The 14259-nt window shown below is 44.6% G+C and overlaps 1 protein-coding gene across 4 annotated transcripts in view; it reads left to right on the top strand.

Moving 5' to 3' along the window:
* fndc3ba (fibronectin type III domain containing 3Ba) overlaps window positions 1-14259 on the top strand; it is a 117254-nt gene that overhangs the window by 57498 nt on the left and 45497 nt on the right. For all 4 annotated transcript variants that reach the window (XM_045697721.2, XM_045697723.2, XM_045697725.1 and 1 more), the window contains exons 8-11: window positions 8982-9040; window positions 11655-11800; window positions 13916-13975; window positions 14083-14224. In XM_045697721.2, coding sequence (XP_045553677.1) covers window positions 8982-9040; window positions 11655-11800; window positions 13916-13975; window positions 14083-14224 — 407 coding nt within the window. The remainder of the gene's footprint in view (window positions 1-8981; window positions 9041-11654; window positions 11801-13915; window positions 13976-14082; window positions 14225-14259) is intronic.

Here is a 14259-nt window from a genome sequence, read left to right as displayed (position 1 = left end):
GGGTCAGGGGAATGTTCCATTGAGGCCAGGTGTAAGGGGTGTTTGTTGGGCTAGGTGGTGACATCATGGAAAGAGAGAGAGCCTGATGACACACACACACACACACACACACACAGACACACACACACACACACACACACACACACGTACATTACATGTCAGTGTATGTCTAGGAGTATCTGTGTCTTTCTGATGGTCTAGCAGGGTCTCAGTTCTGGACTGGAGATCAGGCTGACTCGGCTACAACACACACACACACACACACACACACACACACACACACACACACACACACACACACACACACACACACACACACACACACACACACACACACACACACACACACACACACACACACACACACACACACACACACACACACACACACACACACCCCGTGACTGGGCTTCCTCTAAAACAATCAGAGCATGAGAGAGGGAGAAATAGAGAGAGGGAGAAAAAGAGAAGAGTATGATAGAGGGACAGGGAAATTAAAAGTCAGAAAAGAGAATATGAGAGTGAATGAAAAGCTAGGAGGTAGACTGAGTGGGGAGAAAGATAGTAGAGGGAGTGAGAGGGGGATGAGAGACAAAAGGAGAGAAAGAGAGATATAGAAAGGACTGAGAGAGAGAACATTCCATCTGTCTAATCTACTGCTTGGCCCTCTGCTTTCAACCATGAGTATCACACACACACACACACACACACACACACACACACACACACACACACACACACACACACACACACACCCACACACCACACACACACACACACACACACACACACACACACACACACACACACACCACACACACACACACCACACACACACACACACACACACACACACACTCACACACTCACACAAACACACAAACACACACCCACGCTGTAGACTTTGCTCTGTGCCCTCCTGGACGTGTGTGTTTGTGTGTCTATTGGCTAATGTACTATATTCCAGTAATGTGCTTGGCTACCAGTCAGTCAAGACAGTCAGTAAAGCCCACCGCTCTTCCTTAGAACTGAGCCGCTCTAAACACAATCAGATGTGCCTCTCTTCTCCATGATGGATCTACGTCAGCGGTGCAGTTTATCTGTAGAGAACAGTGATTTCAGGAAACTGATGTCCCATGGTGGATCAATGCCAGCGTTGCAGTTTCTCATTAGAGCTTAGATTTCAACTGAAACAGATGTGCCTTTGTCCGCCATGTTGGTTCTATGTCATCATAACTGCAGCACCTTTCTGTAATTCTAGAGGTGCTTTCAAGATGACGTTAGTAGTCTTCAGGTCAGAAAGTTGGAGCTCTAGAAAGATGTCCAAGTTCCCGACTTGGTATTCCGAGTTGGATGACCATTTACCCAGAGTTCACAGTTGTCCTGAATGTACTGAATTCCGAAGTCAGAGATTTCTGAGTTCTGAGTTGTTTTGAACGCGGCATCATTTCTCTGTAGAGAGCAGTGATTTCAGGAAAATGACGTGGCCATGTTGGTTATACTGTAGAATGTGTACTTTGAGGAGAGGAGGAAAGGGGGGAGGAAAGGAGAGAAAAGGAGTGGAAAGAAAATAGACGTCTCCTGACACGTTTAAAACAAAATACTTTGATGTAAGATGATGTCATCCCCAGAGAGAGAGAGAGAGAGAGAGAGAGAGCTGTAGCAAGTGCTCGTTTAGTTCATTAACACATTTGACCCCTGACCTTAGCATGACTCAGGCCTTTAAAATAAACCCCGTTGTCATAGTGACTCTCCGTAAGTGTGTACACAGGCAAAACCCTCCATGGTTTTGCCTGTGTTTCTATGGTAATAGGTCCCCCTCACCCACCCCACCCAAATAAGGGCCTGCTTGCCTGCCTGTCTGTGTCAGCTGGTTCAAGGAGTACAAGTCCAGTCTGACTCAGTCTTATTCTTACAAGTCTCTCTTACACATATCTGCACAATGTTGGGTAGTGCAGAGTCATAGCTGCATATCATCAGGCTTTCATTACCATCTGATTTACAGTTGAAGTCGGAAGTTTACATACACCTTAGCCAAATATATTTAAACTCAGTTTTTCACAATTCCTGACATTTTATCCTAGTAAAAATTCCATGTCTTAGGTCAGTTAGGATCACCACTTTATTTTAAGAATGTGAAATGTCAGAATAATAGTAGAGAGAATGATTTATTAGCTTTTATTTCTTTCATCACATTCCCAGTGGGTCAGAAGTTTACATACACTCAATTAGTATTTGGTAGCATTGCCTTTAAATTCTTTAACTTGGGTCAAACGTTTCAGGTAGCCTTCCACAAGCTTCCCACAATAACTTGGGTGAATTTTGGCCCATTCCTCCTGACAGAGCTGGTGTAACTGAGTCAGGTTTGTAGGCCTCCTTGCTCACACACGCTTTTTCAGTTCTGCCCACAAATGTATATAGGATTGAGGTCAGGGCTTTGTGATGGCCACTCCAATACCTTGACTTTGTTGTCCTTAAGCCATTTTCCCACAACTTTGGAAGTATGCTTGGGGTCATTGTCCATTTGGAAGACCCATTTGCGACCAAACTTTAACTTCCTGACTGATGTCTTGAGATGTTGCTTCAATATATCCACATAATTTTCATTCCTCATGATGCACCCCCACAACATGATGCTGCCACCCCCGTGCTTCACGGTTGGGATGGTGTTCTTCGGCTTACAAGCGTCCCCCTTTTTCCTCCAAACATAACGATGGTCATTATGGCCTAACAGTTCTATTTTTGTTTCATCAGACCAGAGGACATTTCTCCAAAAAGTACGATCTTTGTCCCCATTTGCAAACTGTAGTCTGGCTTTTTTATGGCGGTTTTGGAGCAGTGGCTTCTTCCTTGCTGAGTGGCCTTTCAGGTTATGTCGATATAGGACTCGTTTTACTGTGGATATAGATACTTTTGTACCTGTTTCCTCCAGTATCTTCACAAGGTCCTTTGCTGTTGTTCTGGGATTGATTTGCACTTTTCGCACCAAGGTACGTTCATCTCTAGGAGACAGAACGCGTCTGCTTCCTGAGCGGGATGACAAATATATTTTCTGAGGTCTTGGCTGATTTCTTTTGATTTCCCATGATGTCAATCAAGAGGCACTGAGTTGGAAGGTAGGCCTTGAAATACATCCACAGGTACATCTCCAATTGACTCAAATGATGTCAATTAGACTATCAGAAGCTTCTAAAGCCAACTTAGTGTATGTAAACTTCTGACCCACTGGAATTGTGATACAGTGAATTATAAGTGAAATAATCTGTAAACAATTGTTGGAAAAATTACTTGTGTCATGCACAAAGTAGATGTCCTAACCGACTTCCAAAACTATAGTTTGTTAACAAGAAATTTGGTTGAAAAACAAGTTTTAATGACTTCAACCTTAATGTATGTATATTTACGACTTCAACTGTAGAATAATTAATGATCTTAAGAACAGTGATATTAACACATTTCCTTGGTCGGCTGGGTTAAAACTGTACTTCTACCATCTCAGAGTTCCCAACGCTTCAGCCAACACACACACACACACACTTGCCTTCCAGGAAGAGCAGCAGAATTCCTTTGTCTCTTGGCACCTCAGACATACATCTCTCCTCTATGGAGGTATGGTTGGACACACACACGCGCACGCACGCGCACACACGCACTCTCTCTCTCTCTCTCTCTCTCTCTGTGTAAACCATGGTCTCTGTCCATGAGAACTAAACTGTCACCATATTTTTTTATGATGGTACCTTCAGCATGGTCCTTATTCAGAGTGTTGGTTCATCTCTATATTATTATATATCTATATGTAATTTTTTATTTACCTTTATTTAAAAAGGCAGGTCAGGTAAGAACAAATTCTTATTTTCAATGACGGCCTAGGAACAGTGGGTTAACTGCCTTGTTCAGTGGCAGAACAACAGATATGTACCTTGTCAGCTCGGGGATTCAATCTTGGAACCTTTCGATTACTAGTCCAACGCTCTAACCACTAGGCTACCTGCCGACCATGACTACAAACCGTCTCAGACAGGTCTCAACAAGTGTGTGTGTGTGTGTGTGTGTGTGTGTGTGTGTGTGTGTGTGTGTGTGTGTGTGTGTGTGTGTGTGTGTGTGTGTGTGTGTGTGTGTGTGTGTGTGTGTGTGTGTGTGTCCGTGCGTGCGTGCGTGCGTGCGTGCGTGCGTGTGTTAAGGAGGCCAGCTGTTGAGCAGATGGAATGCTCACTATGCGTAGATGAAAACGCTGTGGAACTCACCCTGCAGGCTTCTTTTTCTATCGCTTTGTTTCTTTCTCTCTCTCTCTCATTCTCCTTTTGCTCTCTTTATCTTATATCTCTCTCACCCTCTATCTCTACAGTGCTGTGAAATAGTATTTACCCCCTTCAAAAAAAAAAATCTACTTTTGCATATTTTTGATACAGAATAATATCAGATCTTCAACCAAATCTTAGTAGGGAACCTGAGTGAACAAATACATACTTATTTCATTTATTTCATAAACAAATTTATGCAAAAAGTTATGCTTGACCATTGGTGTGAGGTTCTTACTGTGGAATGCAGTGTTTGGTTTTCACCAGGCAGTACGGAGAAAACATTTATGAAATGTATGCATTCACTACTGTAAGTCGCTCTGGATAAGAGCGTCTGCTAAAATGACTAAAATGTACATGTAAAATAATGGGACCCATGTTATCCAAAAAGATCTACAGGAGAATTCTACAGGAGAATGTCAGGCCACCCGTCTGTGAGCTGAAGCTGAAGCGTAGCTGGGTCATACTGCAAGCCAATGATCCAAAACACACAATCAAGTCTACATGAAAATGGCTAAAAAGCAACACATTTGAAGTTTTGGAATGGACTAGTCAAAGTCCAGACCTAATCCCAACTGAGATGTTGTGGCAGGATTTGAAACATGCAGTTTAAGCAGTTCTGCATGTAAGAGTGGGACAAAATTCCTCCACAGCGACGTGAGAGATCAACAACTACAGGAAGCGTTTGGTAGCAGTCACCGCTGCTAAAGGTGGCACAACCTTGAGTGTGAGGGGGAAATTACTTTTTCACACGGGGGAATTGGTCGTTGCATAACTTTGTTAATTAAATAAATAAAATAAGTATCAATTTTTGGGGTTATTTGTAAACTGAAGTTCCCTTTATCTAATATTAGCTTTTGGTTGAAGATCTGATAACATTCAGTATCAACAATATGCTAAAATAAGAAAGAGGGCAAATACTTTTCATGGCACTGTACCTCTCTTTCTTTCTCTCTATATCTCCCTCTCTCTTCCATTCCTTCAGTTCATTGTTTCTAGTTTCTAAAAGTATATTTTTTACACAATCTTAAATAAGCATGCCCCATTCAAAAATGTAGAACCAGGAACAGATATAGCCCTTGGTTCACTCCAGACCTGACTGCCCTTGACAAGCACAAAAACATCCTATGGCATACTGCATTAGCATCGAATAGCCCCCGCGATATGCAACTTTTCAGGGAAGTTAGGAACCAATATACACAGGCAGTTAGGAAAGCAAAAGCTAGCATTTACAAACAGAAATGTGCATCCTGTAGAACAAACTCCAAAAAGTTCTGGGACACTGTAAAGTCCATGGAGAAAAAGAGCACCTCCTCCCAGCTGCCCACTGCTCTGAGGCTAGGAAACACTGTCACCACCGATAAATCCACTATAATTGAGAATTTCATTAAGCATTTTTCTACGGCTGGCCATGCTTTCCACCTGGCTACCCCTCCCCCTGTCAACAGCACTGCACCCCCCCACAGAAACTTGCCCATTTCTCCTTCACCGAAATCCAGATAGCTGATGTTCTGAAAGAGTTGCAAAATCTGGACCCCTACAAATCAGCTGGACTAGACAATTTGGACCCTCTTTTTCTAAAATGATCTGCCACAATTGTTGCAACCTCTATTACTAGCCTGTTCAACCTCTCTTATGTATCATCTGAGATTCCCATAGATTGGAAAGCTGCCACGGTCAACCCCTCTTCAAAGATGGAGATACTCTAGACCCAAACTGTTACAGACCTATATCTATCCTACCCTGCCTTTCTAAGGTCTTTGAAAGCCAAGTTAACAAACAGATCACCGACCATTTCGAAGCCCACCGTACCTTCTCCGCTAAGCAATCTGGTTTCTGAGCTGGTCATGGGTGCACCTCAGCCACGCTCAAGGTCCTAAACGATATTATAACCGCCATCAATAAAAGACAACGCTGTGCAGCCGTATTCATCGACCTGGCCAAGGCTTTCGACTCTGTTAATCACCACATTCTTATCGGCAGACTCAACAGCCTTGGTTTCTCAAATGATGACCTCGCCTGGTTCACCAACTACTTCTCAGACAGAGTTCAGTGTGTCAAATCGGAGGGCCTGTTGTCCGGACCTCTGGTAGTCTCTATGGGGGTACTACAGGGTTCAATTCTCGGGCCGACTCTCTTCTCTGTATACATCAATGATGTCGCTCTTGCTGCTGGTGATTATCTGATCCACCTCTACGCAGACGACACCATTCTGTATACATCTGGCCCTTCTTTGGACACTGTGTTAACTATCCTCCAGACGAGCTTCAATGCCATACAACACTCCTTCCATGGCCTCCAACTGCTCTTAAATACAAGTAAAACTAAATGTATGCTCTTTAACCGATCGCTGCCCGCACCTGCCCGCCTGTCCAGCATAACTACTCTGGACGGTTCTGACTTAGAATATGTGGACAACTACAAATACCTAGGTGTCTGGTTAGACTGTAAACTCTCCTTCCAGACTCACATTAAGCATCTCCAATCCAAAATTAAATCTAGAATTGGCTTCCTATTTCGCAACAAAGCATCTTTCACTCATGCTGCAAAACATACCCTCGTAAAACTGACTATCCTACCGATCTTTGACTTCGGCGATGTCATTTACAAAATAGCCTCCAACACTCTACTCAGCAAATTGGATGCAGTCTATCACAGTGCCATCCGTTTTGTCACCAAAGCCCCATATACTACCCACCACTGCAACCTGTATGCTCTCGTTGGCTGGCCCTCGCTTCATATTCGTCGCCAAACCCACTGGCTACAGGTCATCTAGAAGTCTGCTAGGTAATGCCCTGCCTTATCTCAGCTCACTGGTCACCATAGCAGCACCCACCCGTAGCACGCTCTCCAGCAGGTATATCTCACTGATCACCCCCAAAGCCTATTCCTCCTTTGGCCGCCTTTCCTTCCAGTTCTCTGCTGCCAATGACTGGAACAAATTGCAAAAACCACTGAAGCTGGAGAGTCATATCTCCCTCACTAACTTTAAGCATCAGCTGTCAGAGCAGCTCACAGATCATTGCAACTCTACATAGCCCATCTGTAAACAGCCCATCCAAACTACCTCATCCCCATATTGTTATTTTTTTTTGCTCCTTTGCACCTCAGTATCTCTACTTACACATTCATCTTCTGCACATCTATCACTCCAGTGTTTAATTGCTAAATTGTAATTACTTCGCCACTACGGCCATTTTATTGCCTTACTTCCCTAATCTTACCTCATTTGCACACACTGTACATAGATTTTTTTCTATGGCGTTACTGACTGTATGTTTGTTTATTCCATGTGTAACTCTGTGTTGTTGTTTGTGTCACACTGCTTTGCTTTATCTTGGCCAGGTCGCAGTTGTAAATGAGAACTTGTTCTCAACTAGCCTACCTGGTTAAATAAAAGGTGAAATAAATAAAATCAAATATACACACAGACAAACTTAAATATATTCACAGTCTGACAAGCCCCTCCCCCTGCATCTGCATCTGCTGCGCCTGCTGATGATGTCACAGAACTGGAACACCGTGATTGTGTAATCACCCTATGCTCATTTTAGTCATTTAGCAGACGCTTTTATCCAGAGCGGCTTACAATTAGTGCATTCATCTTAAGATAGCTAGGTGAGACAACAACACATCCCGATCGTAAGTACAGTTTCCCTCAACAAAGTATCTATCAGCAAAATCAGTGTTAGTGGGGAAAACCAACGTGCCTTTATTTTATTTTAGGGGTGGGTTGGCCAAGAGACCAGAGGTGGAGGAATGGAGTGCTTGGGTTGGGATGTAGGGTTTGAGCATAGCCTGAAGGTAGATGGGGGTAGTTACCCTTGCTGCTCAGTAGGCCAGAACCAGGGTCTTGAAGATGACCCCTCATAAACCCTGTACTCCTCCTCTCTGCTTTCCTCACTCTTCTCTCCATCCTGATAAACATCCCTTCTTCTCTTCTCCTCCTCCGCTCCTCTTCTGTGTTCTAACTTCCCCCTCTCTCTCTCTCTCTCTCTCTATATATATATATCTCTCTCTCTCTCTCTCTCTCTCTCTCTCTCTCTGTCTCTATATCTCTCTCTCTCTCTCTCTCTCTCTCTCTCTCTCTCTGAAACACAAACCATTTCTGGGTAATTTAGTCAACTCTGCTCTGATGGAGAAAGCAGCTCTGCTCCTGTCTGAAGCAACTCTGGTATAGGGATTAAACACACACACACACACACACACTACACACTCTGGGGAAAAACTTCCATTGCGCGCACACACACACACACACACACACACACACACACACACACACACACACACACACACACACACACACACACACCCCAGCGCTAACCCTGACCCACTCCTAAATAACCCCTAGACATGCTCTGCCACTGGATGTGTGTGTGTGTGTGTGTGTGTGTGTGTGTGTGTGTGTGTGTGTGTGTGTGTGTGTGTGTGTGTGTGTGTGTGTGTGTGTGTGTGTGTGTGTGTGTTAGACTGGAACCGGCCCCCTGTTTTATGAGCAGACAACAGAACAGAGGGCAGACCTAGGCAGTAATCCAGGTTGGGGTCTGTACATACTGTACGTACTGTATATGACACAGCTCAGCCTGCCCTCTGGTGGTGCTTAGCTGTAATAACACCCTCTCACACAAGGACAGAAACACACGAGTTGGTGGTAATGTTGTGTCTGTTCTCTCTCCTCAGATCACGACTTGGAGGCAAAGAGAGTTCAGGAAGTGCTCTCCGCCATCGACAAACCACAGGTCAGTCACACACATACACACACGCAGACACACACACACTCACACACAGACACTCGCAGACAAAGACATCTGTACCTAAAGGCTTCTTCCTCACAGAGCAGTATGTCCTTTGGAGCCCAGAACACCTGCAGTCCCCAACCTGACCACACAGGGGCAGTATTGTACCACCTCATCACACAGGGCTAGGGCTACAACGCTACCGGTAATTTACCAAAGTCACCGGAATCTTCAGTAATTTTGGTAATTAACAGAAAATCTATGGCAATCAATCGAAACTTTGGTCATTTATACTTGAATAACTTTTTTTATTCTTCATATATAGTATTAATTTGTATATCTGTGTCCATATTATCCATGAGTTTCTAGTGGATAGAACATATAGTTCAAGAGAAAATAGCCTAATTAATGAAAAAAAACATCTAATCAACAATGGCATTATTTTGTACTACCTCTGCAACTCCTCCAACTATTGACTGTGTTCACAACTGTCAGTTTGATGCAAAAACATTGACGAAACAAATATTGACATAGTAAAATAAATGATAGTGTGTTAAAAAAAATATAAAGGTACTTTCATGCTGAAACCCTCATATTAAACACCAATGGTATTGAATACGTTGATTGTTTATATTTAGGATAATGTTTTACAGCTTTGTCATTGTATTGTTTTTATTTTAAAATCATCTAATTTAATTATTTCATATATTTTACTTGTGATAAGGCCACACAGAGGGGCAGAGGTACCCAAAAAGGCCACTAGATGCCTTGTGATAGATTACATCCAATCCAGTAATCCATAAAAGTTTCCAGTAATATACCCTCCCTTTGTAACCCGACACAGGACTCTAATGGATCTTCTGAACAGTATTCATAAGGAACACACTAGAAGTATGAGAGAGAGAGAGAGAGAGAGAGAGAGAGAGAGAGAGAGACTGTCAGCTTGTCTTCTAGAGGGAGAGATCATATGAGACAGTCTTCAGTGTGTGTCTCTGGGATGTGGTTTGTCCCCAGGGCAGATTGGGTATTCAGTGGATGTGGTTTGTCCCCAGGGCAGATTGGGTACTCAGTGGATGTGGTTTGTCCCCAGGGCAGATTGGGTATTTAGTGGATGTGGTTTGTCCCCAGGGCAGATTGGGTATTCAGTGGATGTGGTTTGTCTCCAGGGCAGATTGGGTATTCAGTGGATGTGGTTTGTCTCCAGGGCAGATTGGGTATTCAGTGGATGTGGTTTGTCCCCAGGGCAGATTGGGTATTTAGTGGATGTGGTTTGTCCCCAGGGCAGATTGGGTATTCAGTGGATGTGGTTTGTCCCCAGGGCAGATTGGGTATTCAGTGGATGTGGTTTGTCTCCAGGGCAGATTGGGTATTCAGGGGATGTGGTTTGTCCCCAGGGCAGATTGGGTATTCAGTGGATGTGGTTTGTCCCCCAGGCAGATTGGGTACTCAGTGGATGTGGTTTGTCTCCAGGGCAGATAGGGTATTCAGTGGATGTGGTTTGTCCCCAGGGCAGATTGGGTATTCAGTGGATGTGGTTTGTCTCCAGGGCAGATTGGGTATTCAGGGGATGTGGTTTGTCCCCAGGGCCGATTGGGTATTCAGTGGATGTGGTTTGTCCCCCGGGCAGATTGGGTATTCAGTGGATGTGGTTTGTCCCCAGGGCAGATTGGGTATTCAGTGGATGTGGTTTGTCCCCCGGGCAGATTGGGTATTCAGTGGATGTGGTTTGTCTCCAGGGCAGATTGGGTATTCAGTGGATGTGGTTTGTCCCCAGGGCAGATTGGGTATTCAGGGGATGTGGTTCATCCCCAGGGGAGATTGGGTATTCAGTGGATGTGGTTTGTCCTCAGGGCAGATTGGGTATTCAGTGGATGTGGTTTGTCCCCAGGGCAGATTGGGTATTCAGTCGATGTGGTTTGTCCCCAGGGCAGATTGGGTATTCAGTGGATGTGGTTTGTCCCCCGGGCAGATTGGGTATTCAGGGGATGTGGTTTGTCCTCAGGGCAGATTGGGTATTCAGTGGATGTGGTTTGTCCCCAGGGCAGATTGGGTATTCAGTCGATGTGGTTTGTCCCCAGGGCAGATTGGGTATTCAGTCGATGTGGTGTTTGGATGAATGACACCCGGTGTTAAATCACTCCGCTGTGTGTGTACACGTGTGTCTTTCCCCGTTGCCGGCGGTTGTGGTAAATGTTTCTGTGTGTGTCTGTGTGTGTGTGTGTGTGTGTGTGTGTGTGTGTGTGTGTGTGTGTGTGTGTGTGTGTGTGTGTGTGTGTGTGTGTGTGTGTGTGTGTAGAGACAGTGGTTGATGGGGTGATCATTTCAGTGCCAGGGTTTGGGTAAATGTTTCTGTGTGTTTGTGTGTGTGTTTGTGTGTTTGTGTGTGTGTGTGTGTGTGTGTGTGTGTGTGTGTGTGTGTGTGTGTGTGTGTGTGTGTGTGTGTGTGTGTGTGTGTGTGTGTGTGTGTGTGTGTAAAGACAGTGGTTGATGGGGTAAATGTTTCTTTTACTCAGACTGTCATTTCACCGACCCAGCATCCGTGACGGGGATGAACTGGAACATAAACTGATAGGGACTTTGTGTGTGTGTGTTATCTAACGTGTGTGTGGTATTCCAGGTGTCCAACGTGCACGCGCGGGGTGCTAGGTTGTCCTGGGCTCCCCCGGTTGGGCTGGTGAACCGGTTCAGCAACAGCCAGTCTCTCACCTACGAGGTCTCTCTGTCCGACAAGGGACGGGACGGCAAATACAGACTTATATACAGGTAAAACATACCTAACTCTGATCCTGACTAGCAGGTAAAACACACCTAACTCTGATCCTGACTAGTAGGTAAAACACACCTAACTCTGATTCTGACTAGCAGGTACAACACACCTAACTCTGATCCTGACTAGCAGGTAAAACACACCTAACTCTGATCCTGACTAGCAGGTAAAACACACCTAACTCTGATCCTGGCTAGCAGGTAAAGCACACCTAACTCTGATCCTGACTAGCAGGTAAAACATACCTAACTCTGATCCTGACTAGCAGGTAAAACACACCTAACTCTGATCCTGACTAGCAGGTAAAACACACCTAACTCTGATCCTGGCTAACAGGTAAAGCACACCTAACTCTGATCCTGACTAGCAGGTAAAGCACACCTAACTCTGATCCTGACTAGCAGGTACAACACACCTAACTCTGATCCTGACTAGCAGGTAAAACACACCTAACTCTGATCCTGACTAGTAGGTAAAACACACCTAACTCTGATCCTGACTAGCAGGTAAAACACACCTAACTCTGATCCTGACTAGTAGGTGAAACACACCTAAATCTGATCCTGGCTAGCAGGTAAAACACACCTAACTCTGATCCTGACTAGCAGGTAAAACACACCTAACTCTGATCCTGACTAGCAGGTAAAACACACCTAACTCTGATCCTGACTAGCAGGTAAAACACACCTAACTCTGATCCTGACTAGCAGGTAAAACACACCTAACTCTGATCCTGACTAGCAGGTAAAACACACCTAACTCTGATCCTGACTAGCAGGTAAAACACACCTAACTCTGATCCTGACTAGCAGGTAAAACACACCTAACTCTGATCCTGACTAGTTGGTAAAACACACCTAACTTTGATCCTGACTAGCAGGTAAAACACACCTAACTCTGATCCTGACTAGTAGGTAAAACACACCTAACTCTGATCCTGACTAGCAGGTAAAACACACCTAACTCTGATCCTGACTAGTAGGTGAAACACACCTAAATCTGATCCTGGCTAGCAGGTAAAACACACCTAACTCTGATCCTGACTAGCAGGTAAAACACACCTAACTCTGATCCTGACTAGCAGGTAAAACACACCTAACTCTGATCCTGACTAGCAGGTAAAACACACCTAACTCTGATCCTGACTAGCAGGTAAAACACACCTAACTCTGATCCTGACTAGCAGGTAAAACACACCTAACTCTGATCCTGACTAGCAGGTAAAACACACCTAACTCTGATCCTGACTAGCAGGTAAAACACACCTAACTCTGATCCTGACTAGTTGGTAAAACACACCTAACTTTGATCCTGACTAGCAGGTAAAACACACCTAACTCTGATCCTGACTAGCAGGTAAAACACACCTAACGCTGATCCTGACTAGCAGGTAAAACACACCTAACTCTGATCCTGACTAGCAGGTAAAACACACCTAACGCTGATCCTGACTAGCAGGTAAAACACACCTAACTCTGATCCTGACTAGTAGGTAAAACACACCTAACTCTGATCCTGACTAGCAGGTAAAACACACCTAACTCTGATCCTGACTAGCAGGTAAAACACACCTAACTCTGATCCTGACTAGCAGGTAAAACACACCTAACTCTGATCCTGACTAGCAGGTAAAACACACCTAACTCTGATCCTGACTAGCAGGTAAAACACACCTAACTCTGATCCTGACTAGCAGGTAAAACACACCTAACGCTGATCCTGACTAGCAGGTAAAACACACCTAACTCTGATCCTGGCTAGCAGGTAAAACACACCTAACTCTGATCCTGGCTAGCAGGTAAACACAGATAACCCTGATCCTGGCTAGCAGGTAAAACACACCTAACTCTGATCCTGGCTAGCAGGTAAAACACACCTAACTCTGATCCTGGCTAGCAGGTAAACACAGCTAACCCTGATCTTGACTAGCAGGTAAAACACACCTAACTCTGATCCTGGCTAGCAGGTAAAACACACCTAACGCTGATCCTGACTAGCAGGTGTGTGTATGAACGTTCCAGACTTTGAAGAACAACTGACGCAAACATAAACATCTCACTTTCATGTCAAGTGTATATAACATGGCTGTGTGTGTGTGTGTGTGTGTGCAGTGGAGAGGAGTTGGAGTATCATCTGAAAGACCTGAGACCAGCTTCAGACTACCACGTACGGTAAGAACACAAACCTTCTGTCAGCAACACACACACTTTTTCACCACCTCTTTACTATTGTGTTAATAAATGTGATTATTAATGTTTTGTGTGTGTGTGTGTTTCAGAGTCAGCGCGGTGTGTAACTCTAACTTGAGGGGTGTGTGTTCGGAGACGGGGTCGTTCACAACACACACCTGCCCCCCTGACCTGCCCTTCCCCCCCAAACTGTCTCACCGCACCAAGAGCACCCTCACACTGCAGTGGAAGGTACACAGAAACACACACACTTTTACTTCCTTTCA

Source organism: Salmo salar, chromosome 16, assembly GCF_965601325.2.
Source record: "Salmo salar chromosome 16, fSalSal1, whole genome shotgun sequence".
In the NCBI taxonomy this organism is placed as follows: domain Eukaryota; kingdom Metazoa; phylum Chordata; class Actinopteri; order Salmoniformes; family Salmonidae; genus Salmo; species Salmo salar.
The sequence above is the reverse complement of the archived record's forward strand: the minus strand, read 5'-3'. Positions and strand labels throughout refer to the sequence as shown.